At 42.3% G+C, this 25911-nt stretch overlaps 1 protein-coding gene across 1 annotated transcript in view; it reads left to right on the forward strand.

Moving 5' to 3' along the window:
• Nucleotides 1–8313: 8313 nt before the first annotated feature.
• Nucleotides 8314–25911, forward strand: part of rnpep (arginyl aminopeptidase (aminopeptidase B)) — a 33058-nt gene continuing 15460 nt past the window's right edge. The window contains exons 1-5 of the mRNA XM_059950437.1: nt 8314–8732; nt 10300–10440; nt 12944–13095; nt 15205–15321; nt 21417–21652. Of these exons, the coding sequence (XP_059806420.1) occupies nt 8349–8732; nt 10300–10440; nt 12944–13095; nt 15205–15321; nt 21417–21652 (1030 nt within the window). The 5' untranslated portion in view covers nt 8314–8348. The remainder of the gene's footprint in view (nt 8733–10299; nt 10441–12943; nt 13096–15204; nt 15322–21416; nt 21653–25911) is intronic.

Raw genomic sequence — 25911 nt, forward strand, 5'->3', positions numbered from 1 at the left:
CCTATATTCTCTCTTAAGAACCTCCTCCCTTTACCTACCTATGTTGCTTGTAGCATTAACTACCACATCTTCGGCTGTTTACACTTCCCCTTTAGAATGCTGAGCACCCGATTCAAGACATTCCTGACCCTGGCACCTGGGAGGCACCATGCCAACCAACTGTCTCTTTCAAATTCACAGAATCTGCAGTTTTGTCCTCTAATTATGGAATCTCCTATCACTAATGCACCCCTCCTCTATTACTAATGCACTCCACTTCTCCCTCTCCCTCTTCACTTCTGAACCACAGAGACAGATCAGGTCACTGCTGCTTCTTCCTGATAGGTCATTCCCCCACACCGCCCATTCCCCAACCCCAACAGTATCCAAAACGGTAGACTTATTATTGAGGAGAATGACCACAGGTTTACTCCGCGCTCTCTGCCTATTCTCTTTCCCTCTCCTGAGAGTCCCACCCAGCTACCTGTCTCCTGCAGCTCAGGGGTGACTACCTCCCTGTAGCTCCTACCTATCACCTCCGCATTTTCCCTTACATGCCAGAAGTCATCCAGCTGCAGCTCCAGTTCTTTAACATGGTCTGTAAGGAGCTGTGGCCTGGTGCACTTTATGCATATGTAGTTTTCAGGGAGTCTGGAGACCTCCCAAAGTTCCCACATCTCACATCAGGAAGATACCACTAACTCTGGACCCTTCTCAGTGCACTAGCTATGTACTATCAGAAAAAAAACTTACTAGTTTACTTAGAGCCTCCGCCTGTGCTTGCCCAAGCCTGTTGAGCAAAAGCCTGACCAGTCTAACACTGTCCGCTCACACAATAGCCTCTCCACTTATGCCTCGATTCTTTTATTGGCCTCTGCCCCTTCTCCCTGTGGCCCTACCCATTCCTATAGCCCCATCCAGCACCCAAGAACCCTGTCTCTTCTCCTTCTAGCCCCTCTCCATCACAAAGACCCTTCACTCCCCAACCCCTTGACCATAGTTCCTGCCTCTTCTCTCGGTTTCCTATTCAGATTCCGATTTATTTGTCAGAACATAGAGTGAATGGATGTGTTGGGGGCAGCCCTCAATTGTCACTACACACTCCATCACCACAATAGCGTGCCACAGTCTTCCACAGAACAACAGCACAATAACAACAAAACAAGACAACAACAGCAAAACAAGCCCCTTCCCAGCTCCTCACCACCCACTCATACACTCAGACTTGTCCTCTCTGGGCCTCCAGTCCTCGTCCCCAGATTCTCAGGCTTGCAGGCATTGGGTTTCAACTTTGGATTTCACATCAGGCTGCTGATCGCAGGTTTGGCCTCAACTTTCTGAATCGCACGAACTTCAAAGCCTAGTTGGCCCTCGTGGTTTCTTCAGACCCTTGTGACTCCTTCGGGCCTCTACCTTTGGTCTTTGACCTTCATACTTTCACCTCCAGTCTTGCTGTACTCTGGTTCAACCGAAGGCATTGCCCTCCAGACCTCACTGGGTTTGAACTTCTGGATTCACATGGAGCACTGACCCTGGGTGGGGGTCATGATCTTACCACTCATATCCAGGACTGACCCCACCCCCCCCCCCCATATGGGCTTCCATCCCAGGATTGGGCTCCATCCTGAAGATTGCTGGTCTCTTCATTGCTTGTCACATGACTTCTGGGATTGTTGACCTTTGACTACAGTGTGCTTCAACCTGGATTCAAATGCCTGCCCACACTCTTCATTTACTACCTGAAACCTCTAACTCCTCCTCATCCCTGTCCCTAAATCCTAACCTAACCCATAATACCACTCTCTATCTCCAAAACCACCTCTATAAACCTCAGACTGGGAGTGAAGAGGCAGAGACAGGGACAGAAGGGGGAACTGAAAGGATCCCTTTAGTCCTAACTCCTTCTCTTCATATGGTTTTGACATACAACTACCTAACGATTAAATGTAGACCATTTTATTTCCCTCAGGAGTTCTCATCAGTGCTCCTGACCACAGTGTATATACCGCAAGCTTACAACTATAAGCAAGTTCTCGAGAAACTGCTCTATGTCATTATCCACAGGCAAGAAACAGCCCATCCTGACGCATTTCAAGTTACAGTCGGTGACTCTAACCAGGCCTGTTTGGAGAAAACTCTGCTCAGTTATTACCAGTATGTAAGTCAAGTCAGGTCAAGTTTGTTGTCATTTAGACCATAAACTGCTGGTACAGTACACAGTAAAATCGAAACGAAACAACATTCCTCCAGGACCCTGGTGCTACATGAAACACAAAATTACACTAGACTATGTGAGACAGCACAAGGCTACACTAGACTATGTGAGACAGCACAAGGCTACACTAGACTACGTAAAACATAAAAACTGCACTAGACTACAGACCTGCACAGGACTACATAAAGTGCACAAAACAGTGCAGGGCAGTACAATAATTGTATAAACAAGACAATAAGCACAGTACAGGACAAATTACAATATAATAATAAATGATGTAGATGCCAGTCTAGTCTCTGAGTATTGAGGAGTCTAATGGCTTGGGGGAAGAAACTGTTGCACAGTCTGGTCGTGAGAGCCCGAATGCTTCGGTACCTTTTCCCAGATGGCAGGAGGGAGAAGAGTTTGTGTGAGGGGTGCGTGGGGTCCTTCACAATACTGTTAGCTTTGCAGATGCAGCGTATGGTGTAAATGTCTGTAATAGTGGTAAGAGAGACCCCGATGATCTTCTCAGCTGACCTCACTATCTGCTGCAGGGTCTTGCGATCCGAGATGGTGCAATTCCCAAACCAGGCAGTGATGCAGCTGCTCAGGATGCTCTCGATACATCCTCTGTAGAATGTGGTGAGGATGGGAATTGGGAAATGGACTTTTCTCAGCCTTTGCAGAAATTAGAGACGCTGCTGGGCTTTCCTGGCTATGAAGCTGGTGTTGAGGGACCAGGTGAGATTCTCTGCCAGGTGAACACCAAGAGATTTGGTGCTCTTAACGATCTCAACAGAGGATACATCAATGTTCAGTAGAGAGTGGTTGCTCCGTGCTCTCCTGAAGTCAACAACCATCTCCTGTTGCACCAGAGGTCCCAGCACACTAGACTACTGCTATATTACGATAAGGCGTACCTATCATTCCTTCCCGAGAACTCATTTTGGCAAGTCGGATCATTTGGGTGTACTCTACTACCTGCCTATAGACAGAGCCTAAAAAGCAAGGCTCCAGAGATCAAGACAACTAATAGATGGCCGTGGGATGCTGAGGAATGCTTGAGGATTGCTTGAGCCAATGGACTGGGCCGTGTTCAAGAACTCATCTGAGGATCTGAATGACTACACCAGGGTTGTTATAGACTTTATTAAAATGGCTGTGGATGATTGTGCCCCACAGAATCTTTCAGCATTTACCACAATCAGAAGCCCTGGATGAACCATAAAATCCAACATTTGCTGAGGGCTTGATCAGAGGCATCCGAGACTGGAGATGAAGAATGCTACAAGAGGTGCAGGTATGATCTCCGGAAAGCCACCTCAAGGTCGAAGTGGAGATTCCAGGCCAGACTGGAATCAACGAAGGATGCTCGACAGCTGCAGCAGGGTTTGAATGCCATAACCTCCTACAAAGTTAGTATAACAACATGGGGGATAGTAGAGCTTTGCTTCCAGGTGAGCTCAATGCCTTCTATGCTCTCTTTGGCAACCAGAACAGGGAGGTGCCATCTCACACCCCCATGTCCCCTGGTGATCCTTTGGTCTCAGTATCTGAAGATGATGCTCAAGAGAGTGAATTCAAGGAAAGCATCCGGTCAGACGGAGTAACTGGCCAAGTACCAAAGACCTATACTGACCAACTGGCTGGTGTGTTCACGGAATCTTCAACCTCTCATTCTGGCAGTGTGTGGTACCCACCTACTTCAAGCAGGCTTCAGTTGTACCAGTGCCAAAAAAGAGTGTGGTAACCTGTCTCAATACTATTGCCCAGTGGCACTTACATCCACAGTGATGAAATGTTTTGAGAGGTTGGTGTTAAAGCATATCAGCTCCTGTCTGAGTTGTGACTTGGATCCACTCCAATTCACCTACTATTGTAACACGTCTACAGCAGATATCATCTCATTGGCTCTTCACACAACCCTGGAACATCTAGACAGCAAAGGTGCATACATCAGGCTGCTCCTTATCAATTGCAGCTTGGCATTTAACACCATCATCTCCTCAAAACTAATCAATAAATTCAAAGGCCTAGGCCTCAATACCCACTTGTGCAATTGCATCTTGGATTTCCTCACTTGCAGACCCCAGTCACTTCAGATTGGCAAAAGCACCTCCTCCATAATCTCCATCAGCACAGGTGCCTCGTCCCCTGCTCTACTCGCTTCATACCTATGACTGTGTGGCTAAATACAGCTCCAATGCCATAAACAAGTTTGCTGTTGTGGGCCATATCAAAGGAGGTGATGAATCAGCATATAGGAGGGAGATTGAAAATTTAGCTGAGTGGTGTCATAACAACAACCTCCCACTCAGTGTCAGAAAACCTGAGGAATTGATTGTAGACTTCAGGAGAGTAAACCAGAGGTGTATGAGCCAGTACTCATTGGGTGATCAGAGGGGTGACATCAAATTTCTGAGTGTCACTATCTCAGAGGATCTGTCCTGGACCCATCATATAAATCAAATTGCAAAGAAAGTACAAGCTCTACTTCCTTAGGAGTCTGCATGTCATCGAAAACCTTGGCAAACTTATATAGATGTATGGTAGAAAGTGTACTGACTGGCTGCATTAGACCTGGTAGGGAAATACCAATGCCTTTGAGTGGAAAATCCTTCAGAAGGTAAATTGATCTGGCCCAGTATATCATCAGTAAAACCCTCTCAACCACTGAGCACATCGACATGAAAAGTTGCCGTAGAAAAGCAGCATCCAACATCAAAGATCCTCACCACCCAGGCCACACTCTTTTCTCGCTGCTGCCATCAGGTAATAGATACAAGGGCCTCAGGACTCACAGCACCAGGTTCAAAAACAGTTACAACCCTCAGCCATCAGGCTCTTGAACAAAAGGGGATAGCTATACTCATTCTGTTTCTGGTGTCCCCTTAACCAATGGCCTCACTTTAAGGACTCTTCATCTTGTTATTTCCTACTGGTTATTTATTGCTATTTATTTATATTTGCATTTGCACAGTTTGTTGTCCATTGATCCGGTTTACAGTTACTGTTCTATAGATTTGCTAAGTATGCCCACAGGACAAAGAATCTGAGGATTGTATGTGATGACATGGATGTACTCTGATAATAAATTTTACTTTGAACTTTGAGCTTCCTCTTCACAGTCACTCAAGCCCATATTCTCCCTCCATTTCTTGAACTTCCACAGTCCCCTTCACTCTTTGTCCACATATGCCTCCACTCTCTGCACTTTCACACATTCCCTTCACTGTGATCTCCTTCAATCCCTTTGGGCCAGCCCAGTCGGAGAGTCTGAGAGAAGTACAGCATTGAGACAAGCCTTTCAGCCTACCATGTCAGCCATCAAGTATTCACTTTGATACTAATCCTACCCAAATACATTTTATTGTCCCTACACTCCCATCAGCTACCCCATACCACAACCAAGTCTAAGGTTGCGAAAGGGTTTGATTTCTGAGAACTGATCCTAACCTGAACTGTTTGTAAGAAATAAACAACAGTGATGGAGAGGATCACAGAAACTGCCGTGAAGGGAGAGTGAGCCAGAGTGAGTGATTGTCACCTGGCCTCACTGGTTCACTGAGTGAGTGAGTAACTCTGCTCAGCACTCACAGCCTTGCTTGGCTACAGTTATTGCAGCTCAGAGAGAAGGTAGCGGTTGGAGATTGGGGACGGTGAGTGGGGAGAGAAGGCATTTAGATTTGCCCCAATCTGTTCCCACCTGTCCGAAGATGTCACCTGGTTTACATGCATGTGGGTTGCTTCCTGTGTTTTGCCCGCAGCCGCCTCCTTTGTGAGAATCGCAAAAGCACTAGTTGAGGGGGGGTCAGTAGACCCAGGAAATGGGAGAGAGAGACGTGCCGAATGCCTCGTTCCCCCCAGCGATGCAAAATAACGCGACATTGACCATTGTCTCCTGGAGACCACGGTTGTGGATTGGGGACTATGCTACGTGCAAGCCCTCGGGCAAAGTGGGCTGGTTGAGAGAGAGATTGCATCATCTCAACCTGATTGACATCTGAGACCCCCTGAGGAAGTATAAAAGAGGGTCTGGGGAAACAACCCCTTTAGACGCACCAGAAGAAACGCTAACGATCCCGTACTAGCGGGAAGTCATTTGAAGGTAGCCACGTGCGTTCGATTCCACGGCTGGAATTGGTGGCTGGAACGACAGAAACCAGCTTTTAGCTAACAACGGGGAAGCCCGCTCCCCTGATTCTACGGATTTGCTTCATAAAAGACCCGGGCAAGTTTCTTTTCTCACAAATCTCTGTCTCTCCCCAACCAGTGAAAACCCAGCAGTACCCAAAGGCTGAGGCTTGCAGGTTCTGAGTGACTTTTATATTTCCATCGGACAATATATTATCCCCTAGACAAACGATCGAGTTGTTTCTTATTGATGGTTATTATTAGACCCGCGCTTTTAGATTGAGTAGCGATGACGTATATTATCTGAATGTTTGTATTAATCTTATTTTTGTGCCTCTTTATAAATAAAGACTTTTAAAAATAGTACCATCAGACTTCAACGGACCTCTCTATCTTTGCTGGTAAGTGATCCAGTTACGGGATTTCGTAACACCAGAAACTCCAGCCATTGCTGGTCTGCCATCATCCGTACTGATATCCCCTTTCAATCAACTTTAAACAGCTCCTCTCTCGTGCCTCCATAATTCCCTTTACTCCCCTGTAATATTGATACATTTGACTTTAGCTTCTTCTTCTCAAAATGCGGCGTGAATTCTATCACATTATTTTCAGAAGGCCTTTGACACGGTGCTGCACATAAGGCAGCCTAACTCCATTGTATTACAGGAAAGATACTAGCATGGATAGAAGATTGGCTGATTGGCAGGAGGCAAAAAAGTTGGAATAAACTGGGCCTTTTCTGGTTGGCTGTGAGTGGTGTTCTGCAGAGGTTAGTGTTTGGGACTACTTCTTATCACATTATGTCAATGATTTGGATGAAGGAATTGATGGCTTTTTGGCCAACTTTGCAGATGGTACAAAGATAGGTGGAGGGGCAGGTAGTGGTGAGGAAGAAGGCAGTCTGCAGAAGGACTTTGACAGACTGGGATAATGGGAAAGGAAGTGGAGAATGGAATATAGTGTAGGGAAGTGTACAGTCATACACTGTGGTAGAAGGAATAAAAGTGTGGACTATTTTCTAAATAGTGAGAAATTTCAAAAATTAGTGGTGCAAAGGGACTTGGGAGTTCTTGTGCAGGATTCTCTGAAGGTTAACTTGCAGGTTGAGTCAGTGGTGAGGAAGGCAAATGCAATATTAGCATTTGTTTTAAGGGGACTAGATACAAAAACAAGGATGTAATGCTGAGGCTTGATAAGGCATTGGGCAGAACACTTAGGCTACGTCCACACTAGACCGGATAATTTTGAAAAGGCCGGTTTCGCGTAAAAATGATAGGCATCCACACTATGCGTTTTAAAAAATACCTCTATCCACATTGAAACAGAGATTTCGGCGAATCTCCTCCTCCTGCGCATGCGCAGGACACACCTACCGAAAACAAGCGACTTGTTTGGTGTCGAATCTCATCATAAAAGTGCGCATTTGTGTAGATACGGACTAGAAAAACTTAAAATGACGGACAGCTGTTGGCTTTCATGCAGGAGAACTTAAAAGTAAAAAAACAAATACTGGAGCGCTGCCGTCTGACAGCGCTTTCAGATTTCTCCGGTTACCCCGTCCACACTGATCTGGCCAATCTGGCGTTTTCAAAAACACACACCTTGGAGAGCGTTTCTGAAAAGCTCTGGTTTCGGGGGACGAAAACACCGTTTTAGTGTGGATGGAGGGTAAAAATGAAGAGAAGAAGCTTCGATTACGGATTTATCCGGCATAGTGTGAACATAGCCTGAGAAAAGGTGTGTAAGCATTGGAGAGGGTCCAGCTGGGGAGAGGGGCGGGGCTATGTACAGGAGGGCGGGGCTATGGGGGAGGGGCAGGGCTATGTACAGGAGGGAGGGGCTGTGAGAGAGGGGCGGGGCTGTACAGGAGAGCGGGGCTGTGAGAGGGGCGGGGCTGTACAGGAGGGCGGGGCTATGGGGGAGGGGCGGGGCTGTACAGGAGGGCGGGGCTATGGGGAGAGGGGCGGGGCTATGGGGGAGGGGCGGGGCTATGGGAGGAGGAACTTGCGACAGTGAGTCAGTCTGCTAGTTTGCAGCGATGGCGGCGGAGCTTCATCTGGAGCCGACGCGCATAACGGACCCGGCCACCGCCTCCAGTTTCCAGAGCTTCCGTGTGCGGCACCTGCACTTGGAGCTGCGGGTCGACTTCGGTCGGCGGCGGCTGGAGGGCCGCGCCGTGCTGGAGCTGAGCTGCTTGCGGCCCGAGGGCGGGCAGCTTCGGCTGGACAGCCACGCCAGCCTCAGCGTGCGGTCTGTCCGGGCTAAGTGCGGCGGCGCCGGCTCCCCCTCTGTCCCCCTGCAGCATGAGACGCAGCCGTTCACCAGCTACGGCTCCGTCCTGGTGCTCACTCTGCCCGGCCCTTGTCGCCCGGGGGACCCGCTGGAAGTCACTATCGACTACACGGCCACCGATGGGCCAGGGGTGAGTACTGGTAGTCCTCTTTCCAAGTCAGTGTCCATTTGGGAAATTCCCAGTGTGGTCCTAATAGACTTGAAAGAGAACAGCGATCTGTTGGCCAGCGGTCCAATCTACCGGACGATTGGGTGTTACTACATTCTTGACGTGTTGCATTGAAATATTTTTCAATGAATCCCTTCATTTTCCAGCGACAGTGGAAAAACAACAACTAGGTTTCATGGGAGCTCGGCAGTTGGCACCCAATGAATGACAAACCATTAATTGGACAGTGGATTAAGGGAAATTTATATTCTCAGGCAAGGCAATAAACGGGCTAAAGTAGACTTTGGCCACTCGAGCCAGACTGTCAACCTGGGATTCCCTGGAGTTTATGTCTTTGAGTTCCTGTGAATGTCATCCAGGAGTACGGTTGGTGAGGTGGAAATTTGCCCTTGTTTGCTCGACTGAATCTGTGTTGCATTTTTGTCAGTGCTCCTAAAAGTTTTAACAAAACGAGGATCTTTGTATAGCGACCACAAAACTAAAATCCATCTGATTCGCAAATACCATATTTGCCCGGTTCTGGTCTATATGTGAATCCAGACCTGAATCAATATACTGGTGGTAATCGATGCGTAATCGTCCTCTAAAACGGTTCAGGAGAATTTGGAAAGTACAATAAATGCTGGCCTTGCTAGAGATATTTACATCCTTTCTTAAACAAAAACCGATTAATAAAACGTCATTTTACTGATGAGGTTAAATCAAGGAGTCGAATTCTCTTGGGTGGGTGTGAAAGATCTTTAGGAGGTATTTGAAGTGTGGTGGAGCTATACTTGGTACTAATCCCTCAAGCTACTTTTTTTTCCCCAAAAAAAATCAAATTATTCGGCCATATTCGGTTCAAGGGTATCCTCGTGCATGAAGTTCTAGTATTACAGTAGTGAAGCATTTTGGATATTCTTGAGATCATAAAAGGCGCAATGTAAATGAAAGAAACTTTTGTAGGAAATTGTGGTTTTAGGATTATGTCAGTGTTAGTTTCTTTGTCAGGTGCTTTGCGTGAGATGCTGATGTATTATTTTCTAAGTTGTGCGGTTAAAAACTCCCTATAGGCTTCCTGCCGTCATGGGATAGGAGAGGCAACCACAACTTGGCTTTGTAGTATTAAGGTCGTTGAACTGGTATAAAATAACCTTAAAAACTGGAATCTGGAAGTTTGTATTTCATCCCTTGACCTTTTATAACCCACCAGAGCATTACATCTTGTTTCTACATCAAGCTATGTGTATCACTCAGCACTGCAGTGTGCTGGAGGTATCAAGCATAAAATGCCACTGTATCCTTGTTTCCCAGTTAACCCCTCTCCCCACCAAACCTCCTCTCTGCAATTCCTTTTCCATTTTGTAAAGTTACTTCATTTTTAATGTATGAATTATTGTTGTCTATTGCTACAGATTCCTTGACAATCCAATGCAAACTATTTTTCCTCTGTACTTCCGGCTACTCTTTACAAAGGCGCTAAGAGCAAATACTGTGCTTCAATTAATCCAGTATCCGGTAAAGCTCATCGTTTTGTTCTTTTTAATAGGTGGTTTGGCTGAATCCTGAACAGACAGCAGGAAAAGTAAAACCTTATCTCTTCACCCAAGGTCAAGCTGTCTTAAACAGATCTTTTTTCCCTTGCTTTGATACCCCAGCTGTTAAAAGCACTTACTCCGCCTCTATTAAAGTAAGTTTTGATTTTGTTTTGTTCTAACACATTCTTTCTGTTAGATTCACAATGAGCACTTAAAACTAGGTGCTACTTAAGTGTCCTAAATGAATAATTGAAGTTTCTTTTCCTTTCCTGAAACTGCATCTTTATATCAAAAGAAAAATATATTCTACCACACAATAGAATGTTTTTTTTCTTCTAACTTCAATTGGTGAATATTTTTAAATGGATTATTTACAATGTCTATTTTTCTTTATTCCTAATTTCAATGTTAATGAATCTATTGGATTAAGAGATATTTTATTTTCTGATGTTTGCCTCAAAAAGTAAAGGTTTGGTAAATGGTGTATGGATTAGAATCTAAAACAAAATAAAATACTGCAGGTGCTGGAATTTTGTAATAAAGCAGAAAATGCTGAAAATGGCTTGTTGCTGCAGACTAAGTTTGAAATGGTAACACTCTCTCTCTTCCCCCCACCCCCCACCCCACAGATACTGACTAGTCTGCTTTATTTCCCCTGTATTTTGTGTTTCATTTCATGAATTACTTAAGTACTCACCTGGTCAAATTTTCAAAGAAGCAAAAGCAGTTTGTCTTGGATGAGAGTCAGAATTAAGTTTAATATTACTGGCATATTTCATGAAATTTGCTGTTTTCCAGTAGCAGTACATTTCAATATATAATAATAAAAACTTAAGTTACAAGTGTATACAAAAAAGAAAATTAAATAAGTAGTGCAAAAAAAGAGGGGGAAGACAGTGAGGTGGCGTTCATGGGTTTATTGTCCATTCAGAAATCTGATGGCGGGGGGAAGAAGCTGTTTTTGAAATGTTGAGTGTGTGTCTTCAGGCGCCTGTACCATCTCCTTGATGGTAGCAATGAGAAGGAAGTCCTTAATAATGGATGCTGTCTTCTTGAGGCATTGCCTTTCGATGGTGTCCTGGATGCTGGGGAGGCTAGTGCCCATGATGGAGCTGGCTGAGTTTACAACTTTCTGAGCTTTTTCCGATCCCGTGCAGCGGTCTTTCTATGCCAGACAGTGATGCCACCACTTAGAATGCTTTCCACCGTACATCTGACAATCCTCCAAACTCCAAATGAAATATAGCCACTGTCGGGAATTCTTTGCAATTACATCAATATGTTGGGGCCATTATAGATCCTCAGAAAAGTTGATAGCCAGGAGGTTGAAAATGCTCCCCATTTCCACTTATCCCTCAATGAGGACTGGTGTGGGTCTTCCCTCAACTACCCCTTCCTTTGTCTTGTGTTGACTGCAAGATTGTTGTTGCAACACCACTCAACCAGCTGTTTTCTTCGTTGTCACTATCTGAAGTTCTACCAATAATAGTTGTATCATAGGCAAATCTTATAGATGCTGTTTGAGTCTGTGCCTAGCCACATAATCTGCTCCTATATCTTAGGGTCTCATATAATCGTGTGTATAGAGAGAGTAGAGCAGTGGGCTAAGCATTTAACCTTGAGGTGCACCAGTGTTGATTATCAGCAAGGAGGAGACGTTACTTCTGATTAGACTGTGGTCTCCTGTTGAGGAAGTCAAGGATCCAGTTGTAGAAGGAGGTACAGAGGCCCAGGTTTTTGTAGCTTGTTGATTAGGACTGGGGGTAAGATTGTGTTGAGGTCTGAGCTGTAGTCAATATACAGCAGCCTGACATACATACACTTTGTTGATTACTATTATCCAGGTGATCCGAGGCCGAGAGGAGAGACGGTGAGATTGCATCCACTGTAGACCTATTGTGGTGATAGGCAAATTGTAGCGGGTCCAGGTCCTTGGTTAGGCAGGAGTTGATTCTGGCCGTGATCAACCTCTCAGAACACTTCATCACAGTAGGTGTGAGTGCCGCTGAGGCTGCTCATCCTGGTCTTATTCGGCACCGATCGGATTCTCGCCCCTTTGAAGTAGATGGGAACCTCTGACTGCAGCAGTGGGAGACTGAAGAAGCCCTTGAAAACCCCCGCCATTCAGCTAGCACGGGTTTTCAGAGCCCTATCAGGTACACCAGCAGGGCCTGTTGCCTTGCGAGGGTTCACCCTCTGGAAAGATGTTCTGATGTCGGCCTCCAAGATGGAGATCCCAGGGTCACCAGATGCTGCAAGGATTCACAGAGGTGTAATTTTATTCTCCCTTTCAAAGTCTGCATAAAAAGCATTGAGCTCAAGCGCGAGTGAAGCATCAGAGCCATTCGTGATACCAGGTTTTACTTTGCCAGAGCTGATGTGCTTCGATTCTGTCTCTAATCTCGTCAGAATTGTTTTCTTTTGCCCTTAAAATACCAAGACTACTTGATTAGAAAGGACATGGATGTGAGGAGTATATAAAGCTTTGGTCCAGCTGCAGGTTGATGGGATAGGCAGAAGAGTTTGGCACAGGCTAGATGGGCTGAAGGGACTGTTTCTGTGCTGTACTGTTCCATGACTCTGACTCAATGTGATCTAGTACATTGGGAGATACTGTGTTCTATTTAAACCATTCCCACGTGAATTTTGTTTCAGGTTCCAGAAGGTTTTACTGCTGTTATGAGTGCAAATAACTGGGAACATGATAAAAAGGAAAATGTATTCCACTTCAAAATGGAACACCCAATTCCTGCATATCTTGTTGCTTTGGCAGTTGGTGACATTGTGTCTGCAGAGGTTGGACCAAGGTTAGTCTTTTCCCTGAAATTAATGAGTTAGAATTTTTAAAAGCCAAAATGGCTTTTTAGTTTTTGCCAGTTTGCAGATTAGTTCTATTTGATGACAGAGTGGAAGTCATAGTCTCAGCAGTCCTCTGTGTAGTCTTCCATTTGGAAGCTTTTCTCTGCCAAGGGGGGAGGGTTTATTATCTACCTTATCTATGTCCCTTATAATTTTGTATACCTGTCAAGATCTTGCTCGGCCTCCTCTGCTCCAGAGAAAATAAGTCCAGCTTGTCCAGTTTCTCTGCTTTACTGAAACCCCTTCATCCCAGGCAGCACCCTGCAGAATCTCCTCTGCACCCTCTCCGGTGCATTCATGCCCCTCCTGCAGCAGGGCAAACAGAACTTCAGAGTAGAGGTTTCCCCCGCTATCTGAAGGTGGAGCGTTCCTATGAAACAGTTTGTAAGCTGAAATGTCATAAAGCGAAGAAGCAGTTACCACTAATTTATATGGGAAAAATTTTTGAGTGTTCCCAGACGCAAAAAATAACCTACCAAATCATACCAAATAACACACAAAACCTAAAATAACTCAAACATAGTAAAAGCAGGAATGATATGATAAATATACACCCTATATAAAGTAGAAATATTGTAGGTACGGTGTAGTTTCACATATCAAACTCGGGAAGACAGCGAGCCAAAATCGATTTGGAGAAAAAAAAATCGGTATGTGCATGCATGTGTATGCACACACCTATGTACATACATGCTTTCACACGTACACGCATGCGCAAACAACTGCCCGCACAGGGCTTCACGGTCATTGTAGTTTTTTTTTAGGGTAACCACGTATAAAGTGGGCGACTTCTTTTCGTAAAAGCGGAAAGCCTCTGGTTAGCGAAAACAGGTACTAATGTAGGACTTTCATAACAGCGAGCTGTCGCATAGCGAACGCTCAAAAAACGGGGGCCACCTGTACTCCAACTGTATCTTAACTTCCTTGCTTTGACACATGCCCTCTTTAACTCTTTTCCATTCTGTGTTCTCACCTTCACTGATCTGTGACTTGCACACAAAGTTTCCTCTATTCTTCATTACTCTCTGGAGCCACATTATTCATTGTGTAGGTGCTGGCTGACCTTGTTGGTCCTCTCAAAGCAATGTCACACACTTGCAGGATTAAACTCCATTTGCAGTTGCTCTACCCGTCTTATAAACTGTTTAATGTCATTCTGTAAACGGACTCTCCTCCCTATTAATGTTGGTTTTCTCCTTTCTATCTCCTACTTTCAGACCCAGATCTTTACTGTATCAACCAAACAGTAAGAGTCTCAACCTTACTTGAGGGCTCTAACCTTTTGGACCAGTTTCCCAGGGTGGGATCTTGTCAAATGTCATGTGGAACACGTTGTCTTCATGATTACGTTTGGTCAAGATCTCTTCCCCCCACTGCAGCAACAAATCTGGCTGTCTGTCTTTGATTAGTCCCTGCCTTTCCAAGGGTAAATTAATCTTGTCCTTTGAATTTTTTCAATAGCTGTTCTTCCACTGACAGTAGGGCACAATTACCAAGCTTATGCTTGCTCCCCTTTCTAAATTAAGGTACTACATGTGCTGTCTTCTAGTCATCTGGCAGCTCACCTGTGGAAGCAAAAATTTAAGATTCTGGATTGAATATTGTTTCTATTCAAAGGTGGGGACATAAACATACTCTCTATTCATGAAGTAGTGACCTCTTTAAAGATTGTGTAACACTTGTAGCCTCAAAGTATTTGTACGCTTCTCACTTAAGATACAAAGGGTGTGGGTTTATCTTAACTCGACAATCTAAAAGAGCTTTATGGCATTAATGGCTCCTCATCTGGTTAATAATTAAATCCACTGTAGCAGTCAGTTTTTGACCTATTTTTCTAATGGAGGATTTGTAATTAAAACAAATGAATCATTACAAAGTACAGCTTTAACTTGTAGTGTGCAGTATATGGGAAGTAATAGTGGCATCAGTTGCCTTATTCTACCTCTATAAAGTGGCTAAATAGGTTTTTAAGAATGTTTGTCATGATGTGGGGTTCCCCCCCCCCCCCCCCATTCTCCTACTGCTCGGGTATCATTAGAACTCTGTATCTGATATAGGAGCCGTATCTGGACTGAACCGTGTCTGCTAGAAGCTGCCAAGGAAGAATTTAATGGTGTAATTGAAGAGTTCTTGACAGTTGGTGAGAAGTTGTTTGGACCATATGTATGGGGAAGGTAAATCTGCCTTATTATGTATTATCAAAAATCTTTGGTTCATTCACAAGTCTCTGCCGATGAAATTTGCTTAAGGTTTTCAAGTTGTTTTTTGTAATTGTTTAATATCCACAAATAACACTGAAATTGCCTGCACTAACAATTTAACAAAAATAGCAAATCCATATGTGAGTAATTCTTTTTTTTCTTAACTGATGGATCAACAGAAAGAAAGTTGCTTCCTTTTATGTTTTAAGTTTTTTAATATCCAAAGTATGCCACAAGATGAATATCCTGCTTTCAGATCCATGCCCACTTTGCTTTCTCTTTAAGGGCGTACTTGACTGACTGCTATTTCCAGTACCTTGTGAAAGTATTCAGTCTCCAACCCTTTGTTTGCATAAACTGATCAAAATCCCTGGTTATAATACTGGTTTAACTGAGAATTTTTATTCATGAATCACCTGCTTCTTTTTTCACAGAGTCTGAAAAGGAGGGAAAGTGCAAAGCATGAAAAAGTAAAAATTCAAAAACTGAAATGTCAGTAGTTCAAAAGTATTCACCCCCCCCCCCCCCCTTCTCAGTACTTAGTAGAATCACCTCTCATAGCTATTACAGCCAGTAGTCTTTTGGGATATGTCTCGATTTGCTTTGCTCAATATGAGGGAACAAGATTTGCCCATTCCACCTTGCAAAATTGCTCAAGCTCTGCCAGGTTAGTTGGGGAGTGGCAGTAGAGAGCAGTATTGAGGTCTTCAGTTCAGTTAAGGTCAGGGCTCTGACTGGGCCACTCAAGAGCATCAATTTTCTTCACTTGAAGCCACTCCATTGTTGCTCTGGCACTGTGTTAGGTCGTTGTCCTGCTGAAAGGCAAACTTCCTCCTCGGTTTAAGTTTGCTCGCAGAGACTGGCAGCTTTTTCTCCAGGGAACACATACAAAAATGGGGGAGGAATTCAACAGGCCAGGCAGCACCTATGGAAAAGGAGTACAGTTCTTATCCAGGAGCTCTGTTTTCTTTGGCAGTGTTCATCTTCCCATCGATTCCTGAACAGATTTCCAGTCCCTACTGCTGAGAAACATCCGCATAACATGATGCTACCTCTCCAAACTTTACAGGAGGTATGGTGTAACCTGGCTGATGTGCCGTATTAGATTTACTCCAAATTTAGGCCATAAAGTTCCACTTTAGTCTAATCTGAACTCAAGACCTTCATCCACATCTTTAGATATCTTCAAAATGATGCTTTACGGGCAAGGAGATGCTTTTTTTTAAAAAACTAGGGCTTCTCCCTTGCCACTCTTCCACAAATACTCTTTTTGTGCAAGGCCTTAGATTGTGGAGCCATGAACTTCATCTCCAGTTGCAGCCACTGACCTCTGCAGCTCATTCAGTGTCACAGTTGCCTCTTACAAGTGCCATTCTTCTCTGACAACTCAGTTTAGAGGGATGGCCTGACTTAGGCTGTGTGTCTGTTTTCCATTTTATCCACAATGGACTGCACTGAGCTCTGGGGCATATTCAGTCCCTTTGAGATGGTTATGTACCCTTCCCCAGATTTGTACTTTTGTATTATCTCCTCATCTTGTCTTGAATTCTCTTTTGTCTTCATTTTGGTTTGTTCTGTTGAAATTGGATGGTAAATTGGGGTGGTAAATTGGATTAGTAAGTATGCAGATGATACTAAGATAGGTGGCGTTGTGGATAATGAAGTAGGTTTTCAAAGCTTGCAGAGAGATTTAGGCCAGTTAGAAGAGTGGGCTGAAAGATGGCAGATGGAGTTTAATGCTGAGACGTCTGAGGTGCTACATTTTAGTAGGACTAATCAAAATAGGACATACATGGTAAATGGTAGGGCTTTGAGGAATGCAGTAGAACAGAGTTATCTAGGAATAGTGGTGCATAGTTCCCTGGAGGTGGAATCTCAAAAAAAAAGAAAAAAGGTTCACAAAGTTAATTCCCGGAATGGCAGGACTGTCATATGTTGAAAGAATGGAGCGACTGGGCTTGTATACACTGGAATTTAGAAGGATGAGAGGGGATCTGATTGAAACATAAGATTATTAAGGGATTGGACACACTAGAGGCAAGAAACATGTTCCTGATGTTGGGGAAGTCCAGAACCAGAGGCCATAGTTTAAGAATAAGGGGTAGGCCTTTTAGAAAGGAGTTCAGAAAAAACTTTTTCACCCAGGGAGTTATGGATCTATGGAATGCTCTGCCTCAGAAGGCAGTGGAGGCCGATTCTCTGGACACTTTTAAGAAAGAGTTAGATAGAGCTCTTAAAGGTAGCGGAGTCAAGGGATATGGGGAGAAGGCAGGAACGGGGTACTGATTGTGAATGATCAGCCATGATCACAGTGAACGGCGGTGCTGGCTCGAAGGGCCAAATGGCCTACTCCTGCGCCTATTGTTTATTGGAAGTCGACCATACTGTTGGACCTCACAGGGAGAGGGGGTATTTATTCTTAGGAATTCATTTAAACCAGTTGATCCTCCAATATTCTACTTCAACAAATTGGGTGAGTTGGTGAGGTGATACTGCACCTGAGGAAAGTTAGTTCAGTAGTTACAAAGGGGATGAATACTTCCTCAGCCTCATAATTTGGTTTTTTAATTTTTTGTAAATTATTGACAGGGTTTGGAATTTTGCTTTTGATTTGACATGATGTACAATATTTTGTAGATTAGTTCAAAAATACTACTCCAATATATTTTAAATTTAGATACTGAGACAGTAAAATGTGAAAGTAGTTGTGGGGGCTGAAGGCTTTCTCAAGGCATTGTACAATAGAAAATCACTTCTCAGGAATGTCAGCTGTTTTACCATTGCTCGTGCAGTTTTCATTGACGGCTCCTTTGTTACAAAATATTTCATGTTTGTACTCTTCCACTCATTGTTGTAATTTGTTCATTTTTCCCTTTCTTAAGTTGATCTGCAACAGTCACAGTAGACCAAACTGAATAATCCTCTTGCTGACTACAAATGACTTCAAATATGTAATTTACAGTGATGCAGCTAAATTTATCCTTGAGTTTTTACAGTATTAAATACCTAGGACTTCTGTGCAGTACTGTATTTCTCAACATGGATCAGAGAGCGAGTCAACAGTGAAATCTGATGGGAGCAAGGAATGTTGGGTGGTGGGAGTGCAGACAAAACTGGCCCTGAGACACCAGGCAATGTCATTTGATTCCAAACAAATGTTTTATTGATTATTGCAGAAAGTTTCTCTAGTGCTTCACACTCTCTCCCCTCTCCTCCTCCCCCTTTTCCCAACTATGATTCCCCTCTCCCTGCCTCCTTCCCACTCTGTCTACAATAGAGACCCATATCAGATCAGCTTTATCATCTTTCACCCATATCATGAATTTTTTTTTGGCAGCATAAAGTTACTACGGTACAGTGCAAAAGTCTTGGGCACCCTTGCTATATCTATATCTAACTAATACTTTTACACAGTACTGCATATGTTTATTGAAATTCGTGAGAGTCTGGCTGTTTCCCAGTCTGAACTATTTCCCATTTTTGCCTTAACCTCTAGCTGTTATAAAAATTCTAACTCTTAGTTAGCAATGTCATTATCAGGTGTGCTGGTAACAAAGTTCAGTACAAAATTCTATCAGAGAGATGATGGCTGTTCTAAAGTTTGAAGATTCGATTTTGGTTATAAATTTACTTCATTTCTTTTTCTCTATAAAGCATTATTTAATAATTTAAAATTAGTATTCTGAAATTGAGTTTGCTGTAATATGTTGAGGACAGTGTGTAAGCTAGAATATAATGTACTATTTCTCTAAAGTTGAAATCCATTTAGTTTTCCTACTATTTGTAGTTGTTAAACAATATAATCTGATAATTGATAAATGTGTTCCAGCAATACACAATCTAACAAATGAGGATTCAGTCAACTATATTGAGTGACAGTGTGGCAAAGAAAAATAGAAAGAATAGATACCATGCAAGATTGTAGTTTGATAAGACCCAGAATTTGTACATGTATATCTTTCCCTTGTTTTTTTTTGTTGTTAAGCACCTGAAAAATGGTTTCCTGGAGACAATGCAGCTGTGGCCTTAATCCATTTGTGAATTCAAACCTGTAATCTCGGCTATCATTTGAGTATCACTTTGGAAAGCTGTAATGACATTGAGCTTCCTGACTAGGTCTTAATCACATAAAGTATGCTCGCAGGCATAGGTAGATGAGATCAGCCAAACTGGGTGAGGTGCAGGCCTAGCTGTCTGCCAGGTTGACTCCTTCCACTGACAGTACTGACTCTTCAGACTCTGAGTCTGATCTCTCCTGGGCAATGCTGGACTTCTTAGATCCAGAAACCTTGCTTTGATTCATTGAAGAAGGGTCCAGACCCTTCGAGTTGTGAGAGCGTGTCGACAGTGAAAAGGTGTAAATGTTTTAACAGAAACGCACCAGCATGAATTTTGAAATTTTATGATGTGCAAATTAACCTCATTACCTGTTAATCTTGTGATTGGAGTACTTTTTGGCAGATGTGGACAGTGTGTAAGATGCATAACAACACAAGCTTTTTTATTATCAAAATAGTTGTTTTGTTTCTTAAGGCTGAAGTTAATTCATTATTATTCAGTAATGACTGGTGAAACAGATAGCGAAAGTAAAACCACTACAAACTGCCTTTACAAGATTCCCTGAGGAAGGGTAGTAAGTTTACAGATGACATGAAGGTTGGTTGTTGAGGCCCTCCATTGGTTGGACACCGCATCTTAAATGTCTACGTGACACGCAAGCCAGGGCAGTACAATAAGGAGAACAAGCTCCTGCTTTCAAGAGTTGCCAGTCAGTGTTGAACTGATGTGGGGGCTGCATTAGGGATTCCAGTTCTAGATTTTTCCTCAGTGTTTACTCCTGAAGCCTTCTCCATAAGTGGGTGGAGACATGAAGCAGTGGAAGTATGAGATCAGAGTATTCCTTTTCCTGGATGAGCTGCCAACCACAGCTGACAAACCCCTTCTGTTCAAAGCAACTGTTTTTAAGGCACTAGTAACCCATCTTTGCCCCTTCAGTAGAAACTGTTCTGCCCGGCTTAGCAGCTGAGCCGCACGTAAAGGGCAAGAGCTGGACTTGGTTGTCGGAGGCTAGTTGAGATGCACACCATTGGGAGCATGTAATAGGTCTTGGGAGCTTATTCCCACCACCTCTCGCAGCTATGACAACCTTAAAGAACCAAGGTTGTTAGTGGTGAGGATATATTCAGATATTTTCTGCAGGGGAAGAAACAATTACAATAAAAGGTCAGGTTTGCAATTTAAATGCAGCTTCCTTCTCAGCACATGCTGTCCAACTGGTTTTGTGTTTTAGGGAGTTTCTGTTTCTGAAAACAGAATTGACATAACCATCTCAGTTCATTGCTGGCATTAGGTTGTAGTTTATTAATAAACTCTTAACATTTTATCTCTTTGCACACTCTGATAGAGCAAATGGCCTGATAGATGTTTGTTAAAAAAATAGAGCTGTAGACAGTCAGAATCTTTTTTCCAGCCGGATAGAAATGTAGGATTGCACATTTAGGGTAAGAAGCCTAAAGTTTACAGAAGAATGGCGGGGCAAGGTTTTTGCGCAGAGGGTGGTAAATGCTTGGAATGGGCCGCCAGGGGTAGTAGTTGAAGCAGATATGAAACTGATGGGGACTGGAGCAAAATGGATCATGTGCAAGCAGAAGAGATTTGGTCTAATTTGGCATCGCGTTCATCACAATGTGGGCCGAAAAGCCTATTCCTGTACTGTACTATATTTTTCTTGTTCTGTTAAATGGTTAATTGGAGAAGCTCGTGGGGCTCTGCATCCACTCAGAGTTTGGGTTGCAATTCTGTTGATAGCTTTGTTCTTCGACTCTTCTGATCAATGAGGTTAATTGTGTGCCCGAGTGTAAGTCTACCAAAATTTACTCCATCTGAGATTTCCTTCTGCATCCAAGTTTCTGCTAGCTGATAGTTTGTGATTTGGCTTTTTTAAAGTGAAAAATAAAGTGTGTTTTGATGTCAGTGTGAGAGTGTACATAAAACTAATTGAGAGTGGGATACTTTTTCCATTTGCATTTTAAAATAACTTGACACCAAATGTCTTGTAATATCCAAAGGTACGATCTTCTCTTCATGCCGCCGTCTTTCCCGTTTGGTGGGATGGAGAATCCTTGCATTACGTTTGTTACTCCATGTCTGTTGGCCGGAGATCGGTCATTGGCTGATGTCATCATCCATGAGATTTCTCACAGCTGGTTTGGCAATCTGGTCACGAATGCCAACTGGGGAGACTTCTGGCTAAATGAAGGATTTACAATGTATGCTCAGAGGAGAATTTCAACAGAAATATACGGTACGGCTTTGTGAATGCATGTTACAGTGATCCAAAAAACTCCCGATATTCGTCTCTCTGCAATTAGATCTTAACCATTTAGTATGCTTTGTTGGATTCCCATTCCAGCATACTCCTCAAAGCCTTTGTACAGACTTCAGAATTTCATATCTTAGATTTTTTAAAAGCATGCAATGATTGAACTTGAAATGGATATTTGTTATTTAATTTATAATGTGCATGATTTCTAACAAATTTGAGAGATTAGCATCTAGTTTTGCCATGTTATTTCAGGTTGGATGGTTTTGTTTTTCTGTTTAACAGTTCATTGTGTTTACTGTACTGGGAGTGTATGCAGGAACTGTTCTTGCCTAACAAGTTAATGTGCGAACATATATTTTTAAGCTTAGTTATTTTTTAAAATCTAAGTGGATAGAAATGGGAAAGCATTGTTCCAGAATATTAAGGTGAAAGAATACTAAAATAATAACCAATGCTGAACATCTCTAATAAAAACTAGAAATATTCATAGTTACTGCATGGGAAGAAACAAAAACAATGAAAGGTCATTCATTTGTAACTTAAATGTTGCTGCTTTCTCAGCACATACTGGCCAACCTGTTGAGTGTTAGCGGCAGTTTCTGTTTCAAATTTAGACAAACGTCTATTGTGAATTCTTCTACAAGTTTGGAATGTGAAACTGAAAGGAAGGAACTCGCTAACAGTTTGTATTTCAAAATCAAAAGCAATTAAAACTATAAACTTCAAACCAGAACAGAAATGCTGTAAAAATTCAGGCAGTCAAGCAGCATCCATGGAAAGAGAAGCCAATTAACCTTTCATGGTAAAGACCCTTCATCACAATAATTAGTAACATCTACCTCAGTAAAGATTCAAAGTCTGCTGTTCTAGGTTTGCTTTTAAAAGCAGGTGAAGGGGGCAAATAGTATGAATAAATAGTTTTTTGGTATTGATTATTGTAACATATCAAGATGCAGTGAAAAGCTTTTGTATTCTGTCAGGATAAATCATGACATGCATAATTACATCTCAAGAGATTCAAGATTGTTTAATGTAATTTCCATTGTACAAGTGCAAAGGAGAATGAAATAATTGTTACTTCAGATCTGAAAGAGCACAAAAAACACAATTCCATTCCATTCTCCATATAGCTTGTATATGTTGAATTGTAGGTTGGTAAATTGATGCTAGGCATAGGAGTGTCTGTATATAAGACCACTCTGACAGGAAATGGTGAAGTAGTGGTGCTGGGGGTGTGAAGGGGTGGGTTATTGGGTGGAGGTGTTGATCAGCCTTGCAGCTTAGTACGTTCTCTCCCTTGCATTTGTATACTGGCAATGATGTTAAACAGACCCGAACTTGGGGAAAGTAACTGAGTCTGGTGGTTCTGGCTGGAATAAACAGTCCATGGACAGGTTGGGTGGGATCCTTCATAATGTTACTGGCCCTTTTCTCAATGCTGCCCAGTGATGCATTGGGCAGTTTTGACTACCTGTTGTGGAACCTTCCTGTCTGCGGCCGTGCAGTTTCCTTACCACGCAGTGATGCAGCATGTTAGGATGTTCCCAACTGCATCTGCAAAAAGGATAAATGTGCATGCTCCAGCTCTCTTCACCCTCCTCAGAATGAGGTGTTGTTGAGCTTTCCTGATTGTGTCTTGGGGCCATAAGAGTTTGTGCAAGATTTATTCTCCCAGGAAGTTGAAACTGCTCAGTTTTGACTACTGTGCCACCAGTGTGAAGAGAGGTGAGAATGGTGCGAGTTCTCCTGAAGTTGATAATCATCTCCTTTGTCTTGTTGAGGGAGTTGTGTTTATATAAAAAAAAACACAATACAGAACATTGTGTTGGAATTACAGAAAGGGTGTAGTGCAGAGAGACATAATGTCACAAGGTAGATCGGGAGATCAAAAGCTCACCTTTTAGTGTGCGAGAGGTCCCTTCGCACATTTGATAATATAGGGATAAAAGCTGACCTAAGTCTGTTGATGTATGTTCTTGGGCTTTCAGATCTTCTGCCTGATGGGAATAACCAGGGTGAGGGGGCTGTTGTTAATCTTAGCTGCCTGATGGGAATAACCAGGGCGAGGGGGCTATTGTTAATCTTAGCTGCTTTGCCAGTGGAGTGGGAAGTGCAGTCGGTGTAAATGGAAGGAAGTTGGTTTGCATGATGGACTGGTACTTTTTGGTACTTAGAAAGAGAAAGTGGGAGTTTCAAGATGGCGACGTAAGCATCTGCCTTTTAGGCGCTCCTCATTCTTTCAACTATAATCACCCTTTAATCAAATATTTTCGAACTTAATCATATGAGTTGCTACTTCTGATTAACTTTTTTTCTCCTAAAACAATATTTGATTTAATCTTATCAAACTTAAAATGGCTACAAGCAAGAAATCGTCTAAAGATCCTTTATCCTTCGATATAATTTCTAACCTTCTGGATGCTAAACTTGCGGGTTTGGAAGGCAGGTTAGAAGGCAAATTGGAAAGTAAACTGGCAAGTTTGGAAAATAAGATTACCATGAAAATATCTGAACTTGAAGAAGTTATTAGATTGCTTGAAACTAAGCTTCAATTGCAGGCATCAGATATTCAGCGGCATGAAGATAAGATCACGACTCTTGAAAAATCAATTTGTGAAAAAGCACGTACAATTGAAGCGCTGGAGAAGAAGATAGAGTCGACTGCTAAAACTATAGATCAGTATAAGTTTAAAATTACTGATCTCGAAAACCGATCTCGCAGACAGAATTTGCGTATCATCAGATTTCCCGAAAAGTTGAGTCCGGTGATTTAACTGAATTTTTCTCTGAATTACTGTGGGAAATTTTTGGTGATGAAGGTTTGCATAATAAACCTGTTACCGATCGCGCTCACAGAGTTGCGAGATTTTCGGCTGTGACTACTAAACCACGAGCGGTGATTGTTCGCCTTCATTATCCTCGGGAGAAAGAGCTTTTAATTCGATTAGCTCGTAAAAAAGGTGTGATTTCTCACAATAACAACACATTTCGAATTGTTGAAGATTATTCATTCGAAGTAATGAGAGCGAGAATCGCTTTTAAACCAGTGATGGCAGAGATTCACTCGATTGGACTTAAACAAGCTTTAACATTTCCAGCGAATCTTAGAATTACGTTGAACGACAACAGTCAGCAATTTTTTAACACTCCGGAAAACGTGAAGAAATTTGTTGAAGAATATCGATCTTCTAGTGCAACTTGAACTATGTGTTATGTTGAAGATTTTTCGGAGAGAAGATACCATTTCATTTTAAGTTTTAACCTAGGAAGCTGGGTTATAACTTTTTACCCTGACCTACGGGTCTGGTTTCTTTTTTTACTGTCATCATTGTTTATAGATGCTCTTTTAATTTTTATAATATTTTTTCTTTTATTATTCTTTTTTCTGTTTCGGATATACACGTTTATATTTTGCAATAATGATTTACTGTTTTTTTCAAGATGTTGTTTCTTCTTCCCACAAGACTTTGCTTTCTGTAAGCATTTATCTGTTTGCCTATACTTAGAAATGGGACGAATGTTTTGGAATTTTTGATCTTTTTTTATATATTGTAGTGTCTATTAAATCCTTTTTTTTAATTCTATTTTGATAACTTTTTTTATTAAATTTTTTTAATAGATTGCTGAATTTATATCTATATTTTGTAATACGGCTTTTTCAAAATGTCGTTTCTTCTTCCCATAAGTCTTTGTTTTTGAAACGTCATCTTGTATTTGAACATGGGATTTTTTTTAAAGGTATATTACACTTTCAAATTTTAATGTTTATACTTTATTTTAATGATTGTTTGTTTTATTATATTATTTTTTTCATTCTGACTGATATATACTTTCTTTTTGCAACCCTATATTTAAATCTGGGTGTTATATAGTTTTTTTAAAATCTTTTTATGGAGTTGCCATCTTGAAATGGGGGTAATGTTAGTGTTAGAGTATGCGCCTGCCGCTTGGCTTTTTTTCCAGGGGTGGGGGGAGGGGGTAGGGATCTTTTTTCACGCTTTTGCTTTTTATTTTTTTGCTTTTAGTTTATGGGCCGTCTTTAAATTATTAATATTGTTGAGGTGTCATGTTCTCCGGTTGCTCCTGAATCAATTTTTCTTCTTCCTGAATTATGGGTTATGTGTCTTTTTAACCTTTTATGATGCACACAACTAATATTGGCATGATGGATAAATCTATTAACTTTATCTCTTGGAATACTAATGGTTTAAATCATCCGATTAAACGTAAAAAAATCC

Source organism: Hypanus sabinus, chromosome 25 (assembly GCF_030144855.1).
Source record: "Hypanus sabinus isolate sHypSab1 chromosome 25, sHypSab1.hap1, whole genome shotgun sequence".
In the NCBI taxonomy this organism is placed as follows: domain Eukaryota; kingdom Metazoa; phylum Chordata; class Chondrichthyes; order Myliobatiformes; family Dasyatidae; genus Hypanus; species Hypanus sabinus.